This window comes from Morus notabilis, unplaced genomic scaffold (genome assembly GCF_000414095.1).
Source record: "Morus notabilis unplaced genomic scaffold, ASM41409v2 Scaffold245, whole genome shotgun sequence".
NCBI classification, from domain to species: domain Eukaryota; kingdom Viridiplantae; phylum Streptophyta; class Magnoliopsida; order Rosales; family Moraceae; genus Morus; species Morus notabilis.
In genome coordinates this window covers 121,686-145,468 of record NW_010363297.1, presented here as the reverse complement: position 1 = coordinate 145,468, position 23,783 = coordinate 121,686, and the positions used below count along the sequence as shown (strand labels likewise).

Genomic DNA, 23,783 nt, shown 5'->3' with positions numbered 1-23,783 from the left:
CTGGTGTTTTCTGTGGCTTTTTCTTGATATGAATCCACTGTGTTCAAGCCACCATCAATAAATAAATAAATTCAGCTCTGTAATGATGTGTACTTATTGGAATATAACTTGTTGCTCTGTAATAGCTTTTTTCTCTTCAAACCTATGAGAGGCTGAGAACGACATACTTCTTCGAGTAATTTTTCTCTGTCCTCTATCATAAAACGACATATGGTTTGTTTCCCCAACAATTTGCTGGTGAAACAGAAGCGACATGTCGTTTCTGTAAAATCTTTTTCTGGCGCGTCGCGTTATTGCAATTTGCAAGCCCCAACACTTTCGCTTCAAACCCTTCCAAAGCCCTATTCCCAACTTCTTCTCTCGCCTCTCCGGCGAAATGCCCGTCGTCGCTCCCTTCTCCGGCGACACCCGAGGCGTCTCGGACTCCTCCTCCAACGGCTCTATTGTCCCGTTCTCACCGGAGGCTCCGAACCACTCCGCGGTGTACGCTCTCCGCCACGGTCTCAAGCCTCCGATCGCTCGCCTTTCCATCTCCTGGTCCCGAGGCAACACGCTTCGCGTTTCAGTTCTCCGGCAACCTTCCGACGACGGTGAAGCCGGCGGGAGAGTGGTGGAGGTGAATCTCAGCAATGGAGACGCTGAGATCAGTGACGCGCAGTGGCGGAGGATCGCTTACGGTTCCGTCACGCCGTTTGCGCTCCTCCAGAGCCGGAGGAGCTCCGTTTCGAGCTTGTCGAAAATGTCGATCAGTCCTTCGCATTATCACGTTGATTGGTAAGCAATTCGGTATAGCTCGCATGGTTTTTTTTTTTTCCCCTACAATGTAGTAAGCGATTTGGTATATTTGGATTGTCTTTAGTCTTTTCTGAGACCGATTCTTTTTAGAAAGGTGTAACGTTGTCGAAAATCCTTAATTTCTACATGTTAGATGACCAGTATAAAGGATTAAGCTTTTGTTCATGTGTATAATTCACATTGATTGTTTTTCGGATAAAACAAGGTGGGAGTACGTAATGGAGTATAGCAAGGACATTGTTTCACTTCTTGGCCATCGAAAATCGCCTTCCGGTACTGTGATCGAAGACCCGAGGGAGATTGTAAAGGTGAATCTACGAAGTTCATATATATGTTTTTAGTTCGCTATTTGTAATCGATGAGCATGAAAACCCACCAAGGTCTGAGTTAGGGTTCTTTGTTGTAGAGTTAATTTCTCTAGTTGTATTTAATCTTGGAACATTTTTGTAGACAGTTGAGGAGCCTACATCCTTAAAAGCCGCATGGGATTTGATGGAAATATTTTATGCAGACAAACAATCTCAACCGTGGCTACCTGAGCGCCTTGTTGATTGGTTAACTGTAATGATTTTTTTTTTCTGCTTCCTGATCCTTTATGTGATTGAAATTTGCAATCTTGAATCTGTTTTCACACACACACACACACACAGTCACTTGTTTCTGCTAAATGTGTACTTATGCCTTGTGGCAGGATTATGATTGCCTCCTTTCCAGTACTCAGACAACAGTTCATTCAAAACTTGTGGGTTTTCAGAAAGAACTTGTTAGTTTGCAGGTCTGAACTCTACTCTGCTTTCCAGTTTCCACTCATTTCCTCTTCCTGTTGCCTATTTTCTTTCTTTCATTTTTTCTTTCAGACAAATGATAATAGGAGATCCCTTTTTTAATATACACGAGAGTGCAAAGTTGATGGAGATTCTATGAGTTTGATATGGATTTGTTCAACACAAAAAAGCTTGAAGCTCATATAGCAGTCTATTTCTCAATTTATATTAGTGCAGTTGTTTTATAGGTCACACTGATGAATTTTTCTTTTTAATTGTTGTTTCTCTTAAATGGTGAACGTTTTTGAGATATCTTATGCAGGTTATTGAAGATTATCCTAAATATTGGGAGGTGATATCATCGGCACTAGCAATTGGCTGGCTGGAACTAGTGGTCAGTAGTTTCATTTTTGTTGTGCCTTAACCGGTTAAATCTTATCATATTTCTTGCAGAGTTTCTGTTTTACTCTTGGTTATTTTTTGTTGTCTGTTACTGATACCAAAAAGCATTACATAAATGTTGGTGATCCACTTGCAGGTGAAAATGCTGCGCTTACATGGATCATATGAACTAGATCAGCTTGGAAATCGCGAGGTTTGTAGACATCTGAGAGGCATGATTATAACATTATGGCCTGCTGCTCGCTGTTTTCATCTAAATTTATTTATCTCAGTTTATTTCACCCCGCATTGTCAATTAGGTGTCCGAAAGTCATGGGCTCTGCGCCATCAAGAACATATTTTATCGAAATCCATCTATATTAACCTTTAGATTTTCCATTATTCTGTTGGACGTGGCTCTATGAGAGGTGCTTTGGGCTTTTGCACAAAATTCTAGCTACAATTATGTTTGGCAAAAATATAATACCTAGAAGTGAACGGTACAAAAATCCAATACACACTTCACAAAAAAACAATGAACTTAAAGCACTTTTGTGTAGTTAGGAAGGGATAGTTTTGGATTATGATTGACATGAAAACTAAAAGCAGACTCAATCCCAAAACTCACCCCAAGGTTTGTTGGAGATAATATAAATGCTATCGTCAATGGACCTGCTGGTTAAAACTTGGGAGCGTGGAGTGTCTGTTATAGCTTCTGTTTCTTTTGCTCTATTAACCTAAAAAATAAGACACATTCTTTTCTATCATCTTTTGAGTTAGTTTTATAGTGGTTTCTATTCCATTGATGTGCATAACCGAACTGCAACATATCTATTCTCTGTTGTTCCATGACAATTATGCACCTTTTGGCAATCATTAACGATGTTATCAGAATTTCAATTTTCATGGCTTAATATAATGTGATGTATGTTCTTTATGGATCTAAGCAGACAGAGAACGGTCTGGTGGAGGCAGTTGCAGTTCTTATTTCAAAAATGCCTCGCATGCGCCTGGAACTGGCAGAAGGAAAGGCCGGTGAATGCTTTATGGCGAAGCCTGATTTTATGAAGGTATATTTGTCAGTTGAAAATGTAGTTTTATTGTATAATAGGATTTTTCCTTCATTGCTGTTTAACTCCCAAGTTCTTCTTAGGCGTGGGAAAAATGGCGGGCACAAATTTCTAAGCTGGACTCTAGTGCATACTGGGTTGAGTGTGATCACCTTCAGACTCGGGAGGGCTTGAAAAATATGCTACAAATCATGCTTGGAAACACTAACAGTCTCTCTGCTGCAACATGCCATTGGGTAGAACTGTATATTTCACACCTTCTATACATCAGGCCATTCACAGTGGTAATCCATCGTTTCATCTTACTATGAACAGAATTGTTTTGTCTGTAGCAGGATTTGATGTGGGAAACTATTCCCTCTTCCCCCTTCTTATAAACCAGGGTCTAGAAAGCATGAATAGCTTAGCCCAGAAATGCATGCAGTTAAAACCAATGTCCAGTACCCACAGGTTGATTGAACTTATGGTTGGAATTCTTGGAGAAAATACTGAGGTATGCATTATTGGAGACTACCAGTATCAATTTTGTCTTGCTCTTTTAGCTTTCCTCCTCTCTAAACCCAAAATGTTTTCTGAGATGATATAGGTTGTCTTGGCAGAATGCTCGAGAGCATTTGGCCCTTGGTGAGCTGCTCCATGTCTACCTTTATTTTTGTTTTCAATTTGTGTTTGTATCTCTTTTTCATGACTTGTTAGATAACGGATAAACACATTTTTCTCTTTTCTTCTCATCTTTTTTTTTTTTTTTTTCTTTTTTTTTTTTTTTTTTTTTTTTTTTTTAATGTTTTCTAAAGCAACCTTGATTTCTCTTCATTAGGATGGTTGCCCATGCTACCGAGTTGATGTTTTTTTTTTTTTTTTTTCTTTTTTTTTTTTTTTTTTTTTTTTTTTTAATGTTTTCTAAAGCAACCTTGATTTCTCTTCATTAGGATGGTTGCACATGCTACCGAGTTGATGACTGCTGGAAGTGATCAAGCAGAAGTTCTTTTACATGAAGAGCGTGATAACTTGGGGGAAATGAGTATAGCTGAATTACACCGTCTTGTCTATGCTCAAGTGTTGGCTTCACATGTGTTGACTTGGCAAGTGAGTGAGAATTAGTTAAATATATATCTCTTCGGCATGTGGATCAATTTACTAGATGTTGGTTACTTAAAACAAAATTCCCTTTATAGATGGTTTTTGGGACTTTTTTTTTCATTAATAAGAGTTCATGAGAATTGTGTTTCTGAATGGATATATAGATTATTAGATAAGTCTTTAATTTTAACCAAATTGAAGTAACTAAGCATAATTACTGATTAAGATTCAAATTCAACCTACTATAACTGACTATGACTTCTGGTTGAAAATTTTTGGAGAACTTCCACAGTAGGTACATAAAGTGCTAATGGGATGACAATTGACAACGATCTGCATTATCTGTTTTAACTTTCAGGCGTTAATTATTTTCTGTTCAGATCTGAATCTCTCATATGCAAGCATACGCTACATATGTTAATTGCGTAGTATACCTTATGCAGTTGGATGCTTTCATGTCTACAGATTGCTCCTGTATACCTGATATCTTGCATGAAGCAGGGAATGGGGTTGCTAGAGCTTTTATTATGTAAGCAACCTGTTCAACATAACGAAACGCTTCTTAAGGTGCTTAGTTCAATCTTCGTTCTGGGTTTTACTTTTTCCTGCTTATCTATTGTTTTTCTGGATTTTATGTGGCTGATAAAATAAAATATTCTTATGCTTCCTGCAGAATATAGAGATATGCCGTTTATATGACCTTGACAGCGTTAGTTCAAACATTATGAAGGTATATCAATCATGTTTATATGTGTTCTAAGTTCCGCCTTCAGTATTATACTCTAATACTAAAAGAGGAATTTAGGAAATACTCCACGCTTGAATGATTGAAGCACTTGGCAGTCGTTATATATGCAATGCTAAGATTGGAAGGCATAAAGTTCAATGGAAAGTACCCTTTTTTTTTCCTTTCTTGTTTTGCTTAAACAATATAAAGTGCGAACTCGTGCCAATATCTTGTGCCATTGCAATGGGAGAAGACAAAAAGAAAAAAAATATATTAGACAACATGCATGCACTCACATAGGAGACACACCACACACACATGGGTGTGGACACAAGCACAACAAAAGAAAAGATAGGGTTATGACTAGAAGACTTGTGAAACTCTTGTCCAGCTTTTCTACAATTGGCCAGGAACATAATTAAAATGGAATATGCTTTGCGTTATGAAGTTTACCCTAAAAGGTGCGTCCTCCTAAAGTTTTTCACTGTTTAGGTTGCTGGTGTATATCACTGGAAGCATGGTAGAAAAGGTGCTGGAGTTTTCTGGCTTCAGCAAGCTCGGGATGAAGTTCGTCTTAACAGGATTGCTAAGTACCTTTTTGATTCCGTTGGAAAGTCAATATCTGATGAGAGCTTCAAGGTATTACCTTTCCAAAACCAATGGGTTTCTAGTTAATCTTTTTCTCCTCTTGTTCATGTCACTTTCCGAAAATGAAGAAGCCTTTATGAGGAAACTCAATTATATTTCATGGGTTACTCGCCTATCCTTTTTCTATACAGCAATGGGAAGGCTTAATTGAATTGTTGGGTTCTGAGTCTAAGACTGCCGGCGGCCTTGACTTCTTACACAAGTATGAACATATTGTCACTCAAGCAGTTCCCAAGCAATGAGTTTTGTCATCAGTTTTATTTCTTTTCTTGGTTCTAACTTTTAGGTTTCTTACAGGTATAGGGATTTTAAAAAGTCGCTCAAGCAGGTTCAAGTGGGAAAAACTACTGATGCTTCTAGGCAAGCTGCAGAATCACTGATATCGGTATGCCTATGCTTACACTTTACGTGATTGGTGCTGCTTCCTTTCATTTTCAAATATGACATGGTCGTTCTGTAAAGAAATTGAAAGAGTAGTGCTTTCCGACCTCTGATGTCCAGAGTTAGCATCCTCAGGAAATATAATGGGTCTGTAAAATAAGCTTATACTGGAAGGGTCTATACGCATAGATGCACGATATCCTGGTTGTGCTACAATTTATCCCTAGTCAATTGCCATTACTCAAGACGAGATAAAATACTTGATCATACCATTTTTGTTGTCTCTTATAATGCTTGATTTGTATTTGTAGTCCTATATTTCTTTACTCTTTTTTTTTTTTTCCCTGATCCTACAGCTTATGAAAAACCCTTCTACACCTCAGCAGTTTTGGCTGCCTCTGTTGTATGACTCGGTAAGCTCTTTGACTAAAATGGTATCCAAATGTCTCATAGGCTTTTAGCTGTAGTCAAATGGTGCCCAACTTTATGGCTTATTTGCTCTGAACTTTATGGCTTATTTGCTCTGAACTTTATGGCATAGTCACTTGCTACATGTGACCTTTCCATGACGGGCAAGCAATTTAGTTGGCATTCTGTGTCGATTTATTTCATTTGATTGACCTCTTTTATTTGTACTGTTTCTTCTTTATTATTATTATTATCATCATCATCATTATTATTATTATTATTTTGCATGTACAACTAAATATTACATGTATCTCTGTTCATACTTGGATTTTTCCTCAAGTGCCAAAATTTCTGGTTGTATTACCTCTTGTGCAGTTGAAGCTGCTTAATTGGCAGGAGCGTCCTTTGCTAAGTGTTTCTCAGACAAATCTCTTATTGAACAAACTGCAAGAGTTATCCATGGCAAAGCTGCGTCCAGACTTCATTGAAGTGGACTTGCCACCGCAGGCCTTGAGTTCTGTCAGGCTAGCTCTTGCCACAAATCTCGGACGCGCTATCTTGGAGGAATAAAGTTGCTTCCTTTCCCATGAACTAGCCTGTTATTGAAGCGGCTCCGTGATATGGAGGCGTATTGGAGGGCATCTAGATAATTTCTTTCGATGGAAGTCCCAGTATTTGTATGGAAGATGTCCATGCAGCTTTTCAAGCAAACACGGTTCGGCAAATCTAAAAATGAGCTTCTTCATTGTAAAGGATTTGAAGTCGGTGTACCTGTTGTAAATTTGCAGCCTATGTTTCCGAGAACCAGATGACAGAAGAGAGCTGCATCAGGGTTTGTTGTTGTACTTTTGCTTAATCCATCTAAGGGGTTGAAGAGAGAAAAATGGTTTTACGCTTGATGTTATGTAATATGGTTTGTAGGATGAGAAGCTATTCTGTCGACTATTTAAGCTGGGATATAGATAATCTTTTTTTTTTTTTTTTTCTCCTTCGCAAGACCTGAATTGGATGCTTCTTTTCCGTGTTGCGTTACATTTTCATTTAAAAAATGGAATATATTTACATTAAGAATTGATATTTCTTTCATAAGCTAGTGCAATACAATTCTTTTGTATAAAAAAGGTTGAAAACTAAAGTCTCGTTTAATTCGTCGATTGAGTTTTCAATTCGAATTAAGATGTGATTTTATGTGAATTTTTCACTATAATAGAAAAAATTAGATGCGATTTTTTATGAAAATTTTTAATTGTAATAAAATTAAAATTAAAAACTTGTGCGATTTTTTGTGAAAATTTTTAACTGTAATAAAATTAAAATTAAAAATTTGAATTAATAAGATGAATGATGTCTAAATCTTACAAAACCCTGAAGTGATGGAATGTTGCTTTAGAATTGGTAAAACACAAGTAACACTATTTCTATCACAAAAAGGGGGGGTGGGGAACCCAAAGCAATCTCAGTTTCAATAGAAGTGTATTCTCAAGCCTCAACGGCAACTGACAAACGGCTTGCCGTATAATGTATATTACATGCTAATAATAAACAACAGTACCAGAATCAACATAATTATGCTATACCGTGTACCTAGCAAAGAAGACGATGGACTAGAAAGTAGAGATTCATACAGTGTCCTCTCAGAGGAAACGAACAATTAAATAGACGGCAAAGAACCTTCTAAGTTGTAAAAAAAAATAAATGTATAACATTAACAGGATATTATAAAAGTTGAAAAAAAAAAGAGTCAAAACGAATGATAAAAGAATATCCAACCATCCATCTTGTTCTTCAATTCTCTTCGGACTCCTCAAGTTGACCCATGATGTTTCCAACGGGATAGTGATACTATCGAAGGAAAACCCACCTCCTTCCACTCACCCATGTATAAGAGTATATGACAAAGGCAATAATCTTCACTACATACAAGCAGAACTGCAAGAAATGTTGCGCGAATAAACTGTGCAAAAACGGCATGCCTTGCGCGCCTTATGGCATAATTTGAGTTGGTTACAGTTTCTTTGGCAAATTGAAAGTCTTCTTCAGAAACTTAGAAGCCGCTTCATCGTTCCTAGAGCACAAAACACGCAGGATCGTGTTTGGCTCGGTCGGGCTCCATTGTCCGGTAGTTGGAGGAAGTGGGAGTTTAGATCTGGCAGAGGAGCCATATGTCTCCAAGGTCGCACGTCTGAACCTCTCGATGAGGCTCTCTGTGTCGGCTCTGAAAAGGGGTAGCACACTTCTCACTGTGGTTGAAAATTTATCAATCAACTCTGAAGGCAAGCCATCCCCGTTGGCCCAGAATAAATCTTTAAGGGCTTTGAAATCATCCTCTATAATCTGAGAATGCTGCCTGGAGAATGCGCGAGCCGGGCCGCCGGCAAGCAAAACTAATAGAAATCCATCGAAGGAAGCTCTCATTATGTCGGTAATAATCCTCGTACGAACTCTCTCGTGCACAGTGTTCGAAATAATCAGCAAATTCTTTTCCAGCTCCTCAATAAAAGGGTCAATCCTAGAGGAAGATAGTTCCCCAACATACAAATCATCCCATAGAACATTACTGAGATCATGGAAGACAATTTTATAAGCTACTGTCTCACACAGTTGCTGGATTCCCTCCACACAAGCAGGCGGTGAGAGTTCAAATTTCTTTTCCAAGCCATTAGAAAAGTCTTCAACATGGGCAGATTCAGAGTTCCTCAGATGGGTGATTATCCTTTTCTCCAAAACTTCCAACTCACCGCGGATTCTTTGCAAAGTGTTTATACGGACACAAAGCTGTTGTACTCCAAAAGCGTTATCTCCATTCACTGTTCCAACCTGAGAATTCCTTTTCGGAGGAATTGGTGATTTTTCTTTCTTCTTGCCAAATCCTTGGAACTTTGATCCAATAGTACACCTGGTTAACCCTGGCAAAGTGGGGATAAATGTATTCCGTGCTCCTGGGTATCACAACAAAAATTTTGATTACCAAACATATTACAAACCTTCAGCTGCATGCGGATAAAATGTGAGTTTCAAAAGAATATACCACAGCCAGATTTTGCCTTGGTTATGTAATATTGAAGGCATCTATCAAGGCCTGCGATCAAGTCTGGAAGCACTGCAGGATGCATCGGTATTGGTAACTGAAAGTACGCATCCAAAGTTTCATCAAATATTCGCAAAACTTCCACAGCAGATGGAGCATATCCTTCGTTTTCTATTGGAATCCACACCTGTAAATTGCTATTAACAAGCTTAGCTCAATGAAGATGGCAAATTGCCTTTAAGGCGTTGCTATCACTAACATGCCCGCTGATGCATGATGCATCGAAATAAAACTTGTCGTTACTCATCATATTAAAGATTCAATTACAAGCACAAGAGGTATAAGCATACAAAAGAAAATGATATGAAAACTATTGTCAGCGTGAGCTTAAGAGATATTAGTATGCATACATGTCACGAAATACGTATGTCTTAACTACAAGTGCAAGTTTCTTCCCCAAATATAATACCAAAATATTAAAGCAAAATTGAAATTGAAATTAAAATAGTTTGTACATACCTCTTGCTGCAGATTCCTATCAACCCATTCTTTCAGTCTGTCCACTCTGGTCTTGATCCACATTTTTACCAAATTCGCAATTGCAGCTTCTGCCTCGAAAGGAGGCATCTCGCGAATTATTGCCTTCCCGCCATCATCACTGTCCACGGAATCTTCAACTGCTATCTGTACAAGATCTTTCTCCAGCTTCTCTGCAGCTCTCAATACTTGCACAGCATCTGGTGTCAACTCTGTTATACCTGCTATGAATTGTTTTATCTCGTTTCCATAGCAAACATGTAGGGTGGCAACAGCCACACCTGCTGCAAGAGGATGCCATCTCTTCAAAATTGGACTAAACATCCGCTTCTCCTTCAATGCTAGTTCACCAACATCCTTTGCGAGGATCGCCAGGACGGGAAGAGGATTTGGCTGGTTTTTGGATGCTCTCCTGCTTGAGTCAGCCTTCTCCATTCTCTATCAAGAAAAATAAACAATTTCAGGAGTGAAATCCAACTAATACTATACGTTTTTGAATTTACTGCAAATACAAGTATGAATGAAATGGAATTTTGATGGAACAAAAGCTATCTATTATGCAGGCCAACCTAATACTCTGTTAATGGTTGTATGTGGAAAATATTGCTTTACCAACGCCTCAAGAAGGTTAAAAATTCACTAGTTCCATAAAAATAAACACTACTGCCAACAAAGAGGTCTGGTGTCAAAATTAATGCATTGCTGATAATAAGGACTTGCCTGAGCAAAAGCGGTTCGCAATGATGACCTAATGTAGGTGTCTATCCTGTCTCGAGCCACATTAACTTCGCTCTTCCTCCTTCTTCGGTACTCATTAGATATATCTTCAACTAAAATCTTAGCAGGTGCAACCGCCAAAGATACGATTCCTTGCATGGTTTCAATATTGCCGGTATCAAAAGTCTCATGGTATGCTAGGAGCCTCTTCTCTGCCCAACCCATTATTGCTGTCAACGTCGAACTCAAGACTTTAGAGTACTCTGGATCCTTTGTTGTCTTTGCATCCTTTGCAACCTCTTCTAGCTGACTATCAGCGGCATATAACAGGTCCATTTCGACTTGGCCAGTTGCAACAAAACGGTGAAATAAAACCCATGTAAAGCAGATATTATGGAATGCCTGGTTAATTCCAAGGATTCCCCAGGTCTTCTTAATGTGTTCCATAAGCTCGTCAATTTCCTCAAGTATGGATGATTCATCATTAATGTCAAAGCAGGCTTCTAGAAGCATCTGGTAGAGCCGGAGATTTAGTGGGAACCCATCTGCCCAGTGGCATGCCTCAGTGAGAGACCCGTCAACTGATCTCGATGCAAGTGCCATAACAGCACTCCGTAGAACTTGCATGGATTCGTTGTTCCTCCCAGTTTCAATGGGTCTATTCTGAGCCCCGTGAATAATTTGCCGCAGCCGCTGCGCAGCACTCTGCGCTCTGTCTAGTGGCAAGCGAGGATGCAAAAGGAGGCCGGCCTCAAGAACTTTAAGTGTTCTTTTCTGCCACGCATCGTATTCTTGTGAATCGGTAAAATCCGACAGCTTGAGCTGCTGTAACAGCTCTAGTGGAACTACGACCGATTCAATTCTCCTTCCAACCTGTGACACAAATAAGAACACAAGAAATGACAAACTATAACTCCAATATAGACCCTCTATTCCTACCCACAAAACATACATTTCCAAATTATCCGCGACATTCATTCTACTCATAATTCCATGAGAAAAATCCGGTACAACAAAACGCTCTGTTTGATGTGAAATATTGGATTAATTTGAAAAGGATTGTTTAACTTAAATAATAATCCCATTCCAGTCTAGTCAAATCTTGACCAAACAGGACTTTTTCCAATGTCTCAAATCCAGTGCATCAAACGAGGAATTAATTTGGGCGTTGCAGCAAATGCATTATGCAACCAAACTTTTCAAAGCATCAGATCAAACCGACTTTAAGCAATTAAACAAAAACCAAAAACTAGTAAACTTCACGAAATCGAAAGCCACCGACATTTTCACCAACAAAAATCCAAATGATCACATCTTCAGAAAAAGAAAAAAAAAACAAAATTAGAAACTAAATCTAAATTACCTAGAAGCACCGAAATGACAAAGAACAATTAATGGATCAAAATGCAAAGAAACTGCACCTGTGCAGCAGCAATTCTAAGAAGAGCTCTCCTGACTCTGGAATCCATGGCTTCAGAGACCTTCATTTGGATCCTCATGAGCTCACCGACGGTCAATGGCTTCTTGGGCTTCCCGGGACCGGACCCGGAGCCTGGGCTCTTCTTGGAGCCGGAACCTGGAGATTTAAGGCCAAAGGCCTTCTTGACCTTGCTGGCGGCGGCGGAGGTGAGGGAGCGCTGGAAAGCCGGAGAGCCAGGCGAGTTGGCGGGTTGCCCCGGCGAGTCGGAATTGGAGTTGGAGTTGGAGTTGGTGACGTAGGTGAGGGGCTTGCCGGAGGAGGTGCGGCAGGCGGCGACGAAGATCTCGTAGGCGGTTAGTCGGAGGTCCGAGTCGCTGAGTTGGGCGGCGAGTTGGCCGAGCGGGGAGGGGAGATCGGTGGCGATGGTGGTGGACTTGGCCATTGTGGTGGTGGTCTGACTCTCTCTCTTGGAGTGGCCCAGCGAGAGTTCTCTGAAGATATGAGCCATTTTTAGAGAGAGAGAGAGAGGAAAGAGAGAAAAAGGAAAAGTCAGATGAAATGATGGACTACTACCACCAGCTAATATACTCTCTCTCTCTCTCTCTCTCTCTCTCTCTCTCCTCTGTTACCTTACACCACCACCCACAGAGGAGTGAATCAAAAGTGTTGTAGAGAGATGGGAAAGGAAGGAAGAGTGGAATTTGTATTTTTGTGAATCAAACCTTGTTTATTTCTTAATTTGAGTCGTTTTTTTAATCCTTTTTCTATTTTTATCTTGAAACTTTTTTTTTTTTTTTCCTTTTACTCATTTTTTAAACTTTTTTTTTCTTACTTCTGTTTTATAAAACTTTAAACTTTTTCATTCTTTCCTTTTAGAATTTTATATTCAGATTTAATTTCAAAATAATTTATATTTAAATTTTATATACTTTTGATAATATTACGTTAATTAAAATTTAATATATGGATTCCTTCAACTAGTTTACGTAAGGAGTTTGGGTGTTTGGTATGAAAATTTGTGTCATGATTCGTAGTTCATTACAGTATTTTCTCTCATAAAAACACACGTAAATTAAAAATAGTTATGAATCATAATTTTGAATCCGTGAACTAAACATCCACTCCCGTAAACCACCACAAATCCAGTGTCATGTTGTTCATTGATAAGAAAGACGTAAAGATAAGAATTTAGAGTATTGAATCTTACGAGTATAGATCTGCTCGCCTATTTTTTTACTTTGTTCAGTGTCCTCAATCGACAATTCTTTTATTTTCTCAAGAATTTTAAGCATTTAATATTTATTATATGGTCAAATTCTCAAATCAACAATATGGTAAATAGTATTTGGAGAGAATCAATGAAATAGAAAATTCAGGACATCAGTTCTACATCTTTATAGGAGGAAAAAAGAAGCATTTCCCATTAGTAGTTATCTATTTTTTATTTGAGGTTTTTTACTGTCTTCTTTGTTTTTTATTTATCTTTTTGGTATTGTTTTCTTTTGTTCTTAATTTCTAGTGCAAAGTAGAAACAAAGAGAGGAAACAACCAAACGACAGAAGATGTCTGTCTTATGTGGTAGGGTAGGAAGTGATTTTGGAATTAATGGGGGTTTTTGTTATTATTCATGTGCATGAGGGGTGATTTGGGTTGAAAGAATTTTTTCTATCCTCAAATTATCTTGCTGTATATATATTTCGAAATTTTTAAAAACAAAAAAGAAAATGCAGAGGAACGAAAGTTTGCGGTAAGATGCAGAGAAAATAACCTCATAGTTGTTTGAGAATTTTATAATCAAAATAAGTCATGTTTATGGTACTTTAGGCCGTGTCTTTTTTTTTTTTTTTTTTTTTCCTACCATTTTGATTCTGTTTGATAAAAAAAAAAAAATTCAGAATTAAAAAGTATTCTCTATAATCCCTTCCCAAAAAAAAAAAAAAGAAAAAAGTACTCTCAATAATCAAAATATCTCTCTATTTTTCTCTCAAAATATCTCTCTATTTCTCCCTCTAAATATAGACACACACTCACACATATATATTCACTCATATCTTTACATTTACTTCTTATTTGATTACGATATAATATGAACTCGGAAACTTACGGTATTGCTGAGTATGTTTTACCGTATAATGTAAAGTCAAAATAATTTTTCTAAAAATAATGGATGTGTTTTGATCCAAATTTTAGAGGATGCTGTTAAATATACATATAATGCATTAATCTTCTCTTTAGATACGTATAAGGAAAATGTCTTCAATCTATCAGTGACAAATATAATATTTTTTGTTTGTCAATATAATATCATATATATATTCGTATGACACTTATTTTATTTGATATAACACTCAATAAAATATAATCTATGCTCATGTTTATTGAAGTTTCATTGTTATCATGCTGCAGTAAAAGAGTTAATAATTTCTTTCGAAAAATTTTATATCTGCCCTAACATACGACTTAAATTCATTTCTTTCGAAAAGTGTTATATTTGCCATAACGTACGACTCACATATTTAAGACGATGGCTATCAGATATAACATAATCTTATTGAGTATGAACTACGTAACCTGTAATCTAATCAGCAAAAACAAAAAGAAATGTTAAAAAAATAAAAAAAAAATAATAATAATTGAATGATATTGGTTTGGACCATCATGTATCATTGTCTTGACGTTTTGAACCATCATGCATCATTGGCTATTGCCAACCATATATGATAAACTGAGGGTAAAATCAGCGGTAAATTTTCAATTAACCACCTCTATAATTTTTTATTATTTTTCTGGCAAAAAGCCACCTATATAATTTTATTTTTTAATTATTTTTTATTATTTTTTATGCTTAAAGTCAATGTTGGGATAAATATTTATTTATTTATTTATATATTATTTTTCCTGACAGACATCTATAAACTACTCCCTGAGCGCATGAAAGAGATATAATTGATAGATATTTTTTTTTTATCTGATAGAAATTTCTTTGTTTGGTACATTAGTGTAATTGATTGAGAGATTTTATCCACAAAGTCCTCCTATGTTCATGCATGGCACCTATTGGAAATCATAAACTTGATTATGATAGTAATAAATTAAAACTCCTCTCGTATACATCATTAGGTTTTTTTTTTATGCATCAATATTATGCCCTTGAATTTTCTGCTTCATCAATATAGGTTATTATGAAGACCCACTATCAATTAATTTCATTTCCTATCACTGCAATTAATTATTCTGGTTTACGTTAAACCAGTACACGAGGTAGAGATTACCAAGCCACATGTGAGATAGTCCTTATTTTAGGCTGAGGAAGAAAAATTAAAACGGGTTAAACATATTCGATTGCAGCTAAAGAATTTTGGAAACAGTTATATTATATATATATATATTAATAATATATATTACTTTAATATTTACTCATTAATAGATATCATTGTTTTAATAATATTGACCCGTAAGAAATTAAATGACTAAAAAAATTTATAACAATTAATGACAATAGATTCTTATCACATTTGTTACATTAAATATAAAAATCTAATAACGTAACGTGATAAGAATTTAATGTCATTATTTGTTATAAATGTTTTTAGTCAATTATTTAATTTTTTACAACTATCGAATTAATATCTTGTGGCTAAAATAATAATACTTATTGATAAGTAAATATTAGAATAAATATTAAAACTACACCCATATCCATGCACAAGTAAGTAATGGCACTCTTCATCACCACACACACCCCCAAATAAAAAAATGAAAAAAATAAAGAAAAAGTAATAACAGTCCCTAGTGGGAAAAATCTTGTCAAGTAACAAAGATGGAGACCAATTAATGCATTTATTTTAAGAAGTAATTGACACGATTGGTCCATAGATGATTAAAATTTATATATGTGACAATTTCGTCGTCATTCTATTAAGTTGCGCAAATGCCCCCCTAAGCAGTTAAAACTTTTCCATAAGAGATGTTGATTCATGTGATTCTTCTTCCTATGTGCTTCGAATGAATAGAATATCAAAACCGACCAACGTTTCTTGACAATAGCTACTGTAAAACGTCGCCTAGAGCCACCGCAACAAGTCCATCACTACCCTCTTGAAAACCATCATTTTTTTTTAGACGTGAACTACATTATCCACCTCAAATAGACTCATAATAGCTCAATCTATTTATCTCAATCAACTTGGAAAAATCACCTAGGTGTGTAGAAATTTGTTAGTTCTGTGGTGTGAAATTAATTCCGATGGATTAAAGCGATAATGACGTACGTCGTAACCGCTATCATCTAGTTAAATAAAAGACTTAGATAGTAAAATCTCTCAATCAGTTTCGATTTCCATTATCAAAGAATAACATCATGCGGGGACGCATCTCTCCCTCCCCTCACTTTTTTATTTTATTTTAATGAATTCTCTTTTTTTTTTTTTTTTTTAAGGTTTAGAGTTTGCAAGATGTTTCCTTTCTCTTATCTCCTCCTTAGAGTTTGGTGCTTTTTGTTTCTTTAGTTAGAGGTCTTGTATGAGGGTATTTTGGTCTTTTAAATGAGAAAAGATTCACTCATGAAAAATTTATGAAAACAAAATTAATCCTTTAATTGCAAACGTTTTAATAGTTTTGGGCTGCATTTTTCAAAATCAAAAAGCATTAAAATCAAATTGTCACCTATTAAACAATTCATGGACCAATAATACCAACTACTATATTTTATAATTGCAAGTTACCAAAAAAGAAAAAAAAAAGGGCTTCTCTAATAGGTCTTGAAAAAATGAACTATTGAAATATTTCTATTTTCACCCGTAAAATCTGTATTAAAATAAACTACTGAAAATGTTTTAACAGTTTTAGGCTGCATTTTTCAAAATTAAAAGATGAAAATCCAATTGTCACCTATTAAACAATTCAATGACCAATAATACCAATTACTCTATTATGAAATTGCAAGTTACCAAAAAAGGAAGAAAAAAAAAGAATTTTTTGATAGGTCTTAAAATTTTTTTATTTTTAACCGTTAAATATGTAATAAAATAAACTACTGAAAATGTTTGAATAGTTTTGGGCTGCATTTTTCAAAATTAAGAGAATGAAAATCCAATTGTCACCTATTAAACAGTTTAGGGATCAATAATATCAATTACTCTATTATAAAATTGCAAGTTACCAAAAAAGAAAAAAAAAGAGTTTCTCTCCTAAGTCTTGAAAAAAATAAACTGCTAAAAAGTTTGTATTTTTAACCATCAAATATATATTAAAAATTATTTGTTATGTGTAGTTTTTATTTTTATGTGATTTTAATTAGATTTAGTACTTAAAAGAGAGGGCTTAACAGGGGGAAAAAAAAAGAAAAAAAATGCAAGCTGTAAAATGGCTTTTCTAGAAGACATATAACGTGTAAAAAAGCACCGAGGTTGGGTATAAAGAGATAAAAATGGTCAATGTTCAATTAAAAAAAGGAAGAAAAAAAGGAGAAACGATGAGATACATATGCGGGAAAATTACATAACAATACTATTAGTTTTATTTTTTTTCTCAATTTATCTTTATATCTTTTCAAAACTATATAAGTATCATCTAGATTTGAAAAAAAATACGCTTTAATTTCATCCCTAACGCATTTTTGAGGAAAAAAATAATAAAAATAAAAAATACCATTAAATAATGTTTGAAAATATTTTAAACATTTAAAAAAACATCAAAACCTTAAAGCAAAACATAATTTTTTTAAAAAAAAAGAAATTGTAAATGAGGTCTGTCGTCCACAATGTTTTCCTTAAACTCTCCTAGAATATTATTCATAAATTATTTAACAGTGTTTTTATCTTTTCACCTTGTTTATTTTTATTTTGTCCTAAAAATACGAGATATTTAATATATATATATATATATATATGTCAACAACATCCTCCTCCTTTTGGTTTTGGAGTTGAAAATGTGGGGAAATGAAAGCTGAACTGGATCATGTAGGCACAAGGTTGGATGTTGACTGTACATCTTTGTTTGGACATTGGTGGGGCCATCTACAACCTTTTATTTTTATTTTTATTTTTTTTTCCTCATTTTCTTTGCACGCTATGTGAATTAGCAATGGCGGTGATAATACCATTTTTAATTTAAATATTAATGTTAATTGTATATTTATTATAAAAATATGTGATATAGTATGTTATTTTTATTTTTATTTCAATATATGATACTATTTAAAATGCTAAATTTATTTATTTTTAATAATTATTAAACTTTGAAAGCTATAAAGTAAACTTTTATGTTTAAAATAATTAGAAAATGTAAAAGTTGCATTGATTACATAGAAATGTAAAAATTTCAACCAATAACAATCAAATGTCAAATTTTTCATATATTATTCTTGGTGAGAAATTTACTATAAACTATAGCATACGAAAAATGTAACATAACAAATAATATTGCATTAGAGAATATTTTTTACAATCAAATGTTAAATTTGTGATTAGCACATCAATTATAACATTACATTAGAGATGCTTTAAGAGATACACCGCTATATGTTATCGTAATAAATTAAGGATCCCTGAATTCTAAAAATCTCATTTTATCTCTTAAATGTTGAATTATTTTGAAGAATTCTGTTATGAGCCTTTTCAATGATTTGTGCTTCATGTCCACAAAGTTGTGCGTACATGTAGTTTGAAGCAAGATTAACTGATTTTGTTAAAAATAAACAGATAAAAACTATAAGACTATCCGATTTTAATGGAAATTCATATAAAAGGGTTTAAATGAGACTAATTTTTATTTTAAAAGACAAAGTAAGAGTTTTTTAAATTTAGGAGGCAAAGTGAAAATGATTCTAAAACTCAAGAGACACAAGCGAAATTAGCCTAAATTAAGAATTATGGCGTAGCAGAAAAATAAGATATTAGATTATTACAATAATTTTTAAGTAAATTTTCTGTCATAAATATCAAAATATTTTTTAATTTTTAACCAATTATATTTTCATGAGTAATGTTAGAGACATCATCTCAAATCTTAATTATTTTATACTAACTTATGTGATATGCGATCACAACTTATGTGATATGCGAGTTGTGATCATTTTATTAATAGATATAGTCACTTATCAGTAACTGACGTGATAATTTTTTAAATATTTTTTAATAAAAATATGATAATTAAAGTGTCACGTAAATTGATACAAAATAGTTAAGATTAAAATTTATACATCTGTACACAACTTGAATATTGTCATACGGTAATATTGCTTGAAAAATTAATGGCAATTGATCATCCCATACTTTATTATATTTGTCCGTATCTACTTTTGGGCAAAGGTGATTTTCAAAATTAGGATAGCCTTTAAAATAGGAATCTTTTTTGGTATACCGGTTACCAATAATTTTAGTTTTATACTAAATTAAAAAATATACAAAACATATAAATTTTAATAAAGATTTAATAGGTGAAAAATAAGAGATTATTAATAATTTATTTTTTCCAAAAGACAACATGAGATTCTCCCGTCAAAATAAACCACATAGTGAAAAAAAAGTGGAAGAGTCCGGGCACACGCAACTTTTGTTTTGTTGCTTGGTAAGAGTATTATTCCAAGAATAGCGCACCATTTGTCGTATTGTCCTGCAAAGTCCAAAATGGATTAGATGTGGAACTTTCTAGGGCACTTGAACGGAAGTGGTCAAGGGCATGATAAGGTCATCATAAGGCCTACAGACTGCAACCATATTACACAATGTACTTTTTATTACACTTTTTTTTTTTTTCTCTTTTAGGGAATATAATTAGGCATTTTTTGAGTAAGAAAATGTTTAATATGCTGCTGTAAGAGTTTAGTTATTACATTAGATGACAGAGATACTTTAATATATATATAAATTGGTATTATCTATTATTTACTCCTATGCAATAGATACCAAGTTCTTTATTGTGGATTAAACTTTGGGGAAAACAAAATAATTTTTTTTTTTAAAGAGAAGACAAACAATGTAAAGACAAAATTATAATAAATTGAAATTTGCTAAAAATTGTGTTATTTTAAATGAACTTTTCAATAGAGTATGCTGGATTAGGTCATAAATTTTATTTTATTTTTTGCAATTTTGATTAAGCCCATCATGAGATTGAAACTTCTTCTTCTTCTCCTCCTCCTCCCCCTCCTCTTCTTCTTCTAGATGTGTGCGTGGAAAATATTATCCATCCTTATTAACTCCTCTTCTTCAATTCTTCTTCTTCTTCTTCTAGATGCGTGCGTGGAAAATAATATCCATCCTAATTAACGCGTTGTTTGACAATGAATTTTAATTGGATGGTGAGAAAACATCAACTTTTAAACAAAGCATAAATTTTGTAAAATTTCACATTATGATATGTGTTTGTGTTCCGATTTTATTGTTTGCTTTTGATAGAAACATAAAATTATGTCTTCAAACAAAAGGGTTTAGCAAAACCCACAATCGAAATAGTCTTTAATTATGATAACTCGGTAACTATATGTGGTCTTCTCATTGTGTGGTATAAAATGAAGTGATTTGAGCTTCTTTCTAACGAAAAGAAAGCATAAATAAATAACTAAAGAGCTATAAATTTAGATCGTACTTCTTAGATTAACAATCTGAAAAAGAGAAATTAAGGTGGTAGAAAAACCATAAACCTCGATGCCCGGACTTAGATTGAAACTTTATAGGTAAATTTAAAAAAAATAATTATAATAAAAAGAAACCTCAGGTTACTCAAATTGTGAGTTTAAACCGGTCCAGATCAAACGGAAAAATAATGATTTTGAACCGGTCCATTTGGCTGGACGTAAAGTTGTAGCTCTGCTCTATTGAATAGTAAACTCAACTGTCAATTTTTTAGTCCGTGTTTGGTTATTCAATTTGAAAAAGTAATAATTATCTTCTTGCTTAATAGTTTTTCCTGGTTTTCTTTTCAATAAAAACTTTATATATTTAACATATCAATTTTCGCTACCTCGAAAATTACAAGAATCATAACAGTTATTTTGTTGATTTGCGGAAAGCCGTAATATCAGTTGATTTGTTATCTGTTTACTAGTAAATGTAGTCTGTTATCGCTAATTTTACTGTCAAAAGTGCTGAAGTTATTTCCTATTTAGTTGCTTTTTGTATTTTTTTCTTCTGACTTATTTTTTTCTCTGACTTGGGAAGTGATTCCCAAGCGCAGATTTTATGTTATTGTCATGATTATTACTAGAGTCGAATATTATAAAGGAGAGGCACAATGACAGTTGGTGGAATAATATGGACAGCTAACTGACAGTTCTAAATAAAAAAATAATGGCAGCTAAACGACAACATCCCACATGCGCTGGTAGTGCCAATCATTGTAGTAATTCTAGGAATATCATTATAACTTCACTATGTACGAGGGAGAATGTGAATTCCAAACACAAAAAAAAAGAGTTTATAGTGCATATATTTCCTACATTGGTAAAGAATTTGCAGAAAATGGTTCTTCGACTTTTGATTTTGACTATACCATTCCCAAGCATAATAAAGTGTGGCAATTCACTCCAATTGATAGTGATATTACTACTGAATGTGGTGGCTTAACAGTAATAAAGTACTGTAGTAGACTTGTGGTTATAGATTTGAGTGTTGAGTTATTCTTTTAAAATCGTAAATGTGAAGGTTTATTTTGTACCAGCTCAATACTCAATTTAGAATGTTTAAGACCATATCCCATGTATCATTTTTGTTAGCACATTCAATGATAATAGGGTTGCACGTTTCTTATTTGAGAGATATGGTCATTTGTAAAATCTTCAATAAACATTCCTATCAAATTATAAGAGCTTTTTATTAATGTCTAAAGAATATAATAACGCTACTCATTCTCTCCCTGAATTATTATTTTTTTATCTAAGAAAAACTGAAAAAACATCTTAAATTTGAGCCAAACAACCCCCTTTTACCCAAGCAGAATTTAAGTTGTCACCTACTAAGTTGGGAGCCCTTTACAAATTTATATCGTTTCTGGTTCTTGTTACTGCTTATTCTTCCTTCGTCACATCGTTTCTGTTTTGTCGTTTTCTATGTTGTTGTCGTTCCTCGTTCATATTGTCGTTTAATATTTTGGTCGTTTTTCACCAGTCTATGCCTTTGGGCCGTGGCCCACCTCAGGTCCAAACCTCTACGATGATTTCGTCGCAATCGAACGTATCGTCTCAGCACCAGATTTCAGAGCTCCACATCCGTCGTAGTTCAACCGGAAAAGTCTGCAGCTAAAACAAACACAAAAGAGAGAAAAAAAAAAGAAATTAAGGTTGAAAAGGACCAACTCTTACTCTAACGCCTATCTATTTACTTTCCATGTTACTTCGCTATTCGTCGGAAGAAGAAGAACAACAAGAAGAAGCAGAGTAAACATTTCAAAAGAACCAAAAAAAAAAAAAATGAATTCATGTTGTTCAATCAGAAAATTCGGCGGAATTTTCGTCCACAGATTCTGCAATGGAATCTCCTTCAAATCCCCAAACTCCATCGCTTTCTACAGTAACTTTCTACCAAATTCTCTAAATTTTCGATTTTTTTCCCCTTCCGATTGAGAAACGTCGTTGAAGAAGTAGTGATGCGATTCAGGGAATGGCTTACTGGGAAGGAACTTGTCGTATTCGTCGGCCATATCGTCGTCGTTTTCTTCGTGGAATCGCGTGTATGATCAAGTGAGATGTCGTACCGATGGGGTCAGGACTATACGGACTCTCTCTCCTCTCTGCATGGGAAGGCGTTCTTGCAAAATCGCCGGTAGAAAGGTTTTAGTTTCTCTTTCTATACGTTAATATTCTTGAATTTGTTCATTTGTTTCCTTTGAATCGCCTTTTCAAGGGCTGTTCTGATTGTCCATTGTTGATTTGTTTCAAGTGTTCACTGTTTATGAGCACCACCTGTTCGACGAAAGTCCCAAGTTGGAAATTGTATTTTTATGTAGGCGATAGTTCTCTTTATTGTTGTTTAATTTTGATTTGTGAGTTTTTGTGTTTTTATACATGTGCATTCAGATAGGATTTCTGTGTTTAATATCATCTTAAAGCTATATAGTTAGTAATATGGTTTTGCATGTCCTCTTATTTTGGTTTGAGTTTAGGGATTGTTCTTTAAGTCACCATAATGGAAAGTAATGTAATTTTACGTATGGAAAAAATTCCTCATTGTCTTGTTCATTTGCAAACAAAAAAGAAAATAAATAAATAAAAGGAAAGAAATTAAAGAAAGAAAAGAAAATCTTTGCAAATGTTTTGGTTATATCTTCTGTTTAGCTTGATGAGAGCGTCTTCAACGCAGGGGTCTCAAGATGCGAAGAAGATGAAGCTGTATTCCAAGATTGGAAAGGAAGTTGTATCTGCGTAAGTTAGGCTTAGTTTGGTATTGCTTTTCCCTCCTAAAATTAGCTTCTGCTTGTAGTAGAAGCTGATTTTAGTATTTAGTAAATCTCATTAAAAGTGCTTTTTGAAGAATTTTTTAAGAATTTACAGCCAAAATCAAAAGCAACCTAAAGATAACTTTAGCTTTTAGATTGTGCGGGAATCAACATAGTATAATTAATGAAACTTTTATAATACCCATAATACACCTAATAAAATTTTTAATTTATAATCTTCCAAATCTAAAATTCAAACTCATAATATAATATAATATAATATAATAATAATATTGTAACAAATAATATCATAATTATATTAATAACACTAATATTATTATTTTATCATATAATATGATATTATAATTATTTTAATAATATGATATTATAATTATAATATGATATTGTAATATTATATTGTATTGATATAATTATATTTATTATATTAATAATA

The 23,783-nt window shown here is 34.2% G+C and overlaps 3 protein-coding genes across 4 annotated transcripts in view; 2 read left to right on the top strand and 1 right to left on the bottom strand.

The window, feature by feature from the left end:
- The first annotated feature begins 245 nt into the window (after positions 1-245).
- LOC21393998 (nuclear pore complex protein NUP85) lies at positions 246-7,236 on the top strand. Its single transcript, XM_024169505.1, has 18 exons — positions 246-774; positions 1,001-1,103; positions 1,246-1,356; positions 1,487-1,570; positions 1,882-1,953; positions 2,098-2,154; positions 2,891-3,010; positions 3,094-3,294; positions 3,393-3,503; positions 3,597-3,634; positions 3,940-4,096; positions 4,556-4,657; positions 4,764-4,820; positions 5,310-5,456; positions 5,597-5,667; positions 5,763-5,850; positions 6,203-6,259; positions 6,630-7,236. Exons 1-18 carry the CDS (start codon positions 377-379, stop codon positions 6,822-6,824), a joined length of 2,169 nt encoding a protein of 722 aa, XP_024025273.1. The 5' UTR covers positions 246-376; the 3' UTR covers positions 6,825-7,236.
- A 620-nt stretch (positions 7,237-7,856) lies between these two features.
- Positions 7,857-12,593, bottom strand: LOC21393997. The gene is made up of 5 exons (XM_010104094.2): positions 11,958-12,593; positions 10,540-11,409; positions 9,802-10,257; positions 9,283-9,469; positions 7,857-9,193 (listed from the first exon to the last, which is right to left on the bottom strand). Exons 1-5 carry the CDS (start codon positions 12,462-12,464, stop codon positions 8,259-8,261), a joined length of 2,955 nt encoding a protein of 984 aa, XP_010102396.2. The 5' UTR covers positions 12,465-12,593; the 3' UTR covers positions 7,857-8,258.
- Positions 12,594-22,129: 9,536 nt separating this feature from the next.
- The window catches only part of LOC21393995 (probable transcriptional regulatory protein At2g25830), a 4,036-nt gene continuing 2,382 nt past the window's right edge, over positions 22,130-23,783 (top strand). For both annotated transcript variants that reach the window (XM_024169519.1, XM_024169518.1), the window contains exons 1-3: positions 22,130-22,464; positions 22,552-22,724; positions 23,254-23,315. In XM_024169519.1, coding sequence (XP_024025287.1) covers positions 22,365-22,464; positions 22,552-22,724; positions 23,254-23,315 — 335 coding nt within the window. In that variant the 5' untranslated portion in view covers positions 22,130-22,364. The remainder of the gene's footprint in view (positions 22,465-22,551; positions 22,725-23,253; positions 23,316-23,783) is intronic.

Coding starts and splice junctions, on each gene's coding strand:
- LOC21393998 (XM_024169505.1), top strand. CDS start 377: ATGCCCGTCGTCGCTCCCTTCTCCGGCGACACCCGAGGCGTCTCGGAC. Junction 1,357..1,486: donor GCCTTGTTGATTGGTTAACT/GTAATGATTTTT, acceptor GCCTTGTGGCAG/GATTATGATTGCCTCCTTTC. Junction 5,668..5,762: donor GGCCTTGACTTCTTACACAA/GTATGAACATAT, acceptor GGTTTCTTACAG/GTATAGGGATTTTAAAAAGT.
- LOC21393997 (XM_010104094.2), bottom strand. CDS start 12,464: ATGGCTCATATCTTCAGAGAACTCTCGCTGGGCCACTCCAAGAGAGAG. Junction 11,410..11,957: donor TTAGAATTGCTGCTGCACAG/GTGCAGTTTCTT, acceptor TTTGTGTCACAG/GTTGGAAGGAGAATTGAATC. Junction 10,258..10,539: donor TGCGAACCGCTTTTGCTCAG/GCAAGTCCTTAT, acceptor TTTTCTTGATAG/AGAATGGAGAAGGCTGACTC.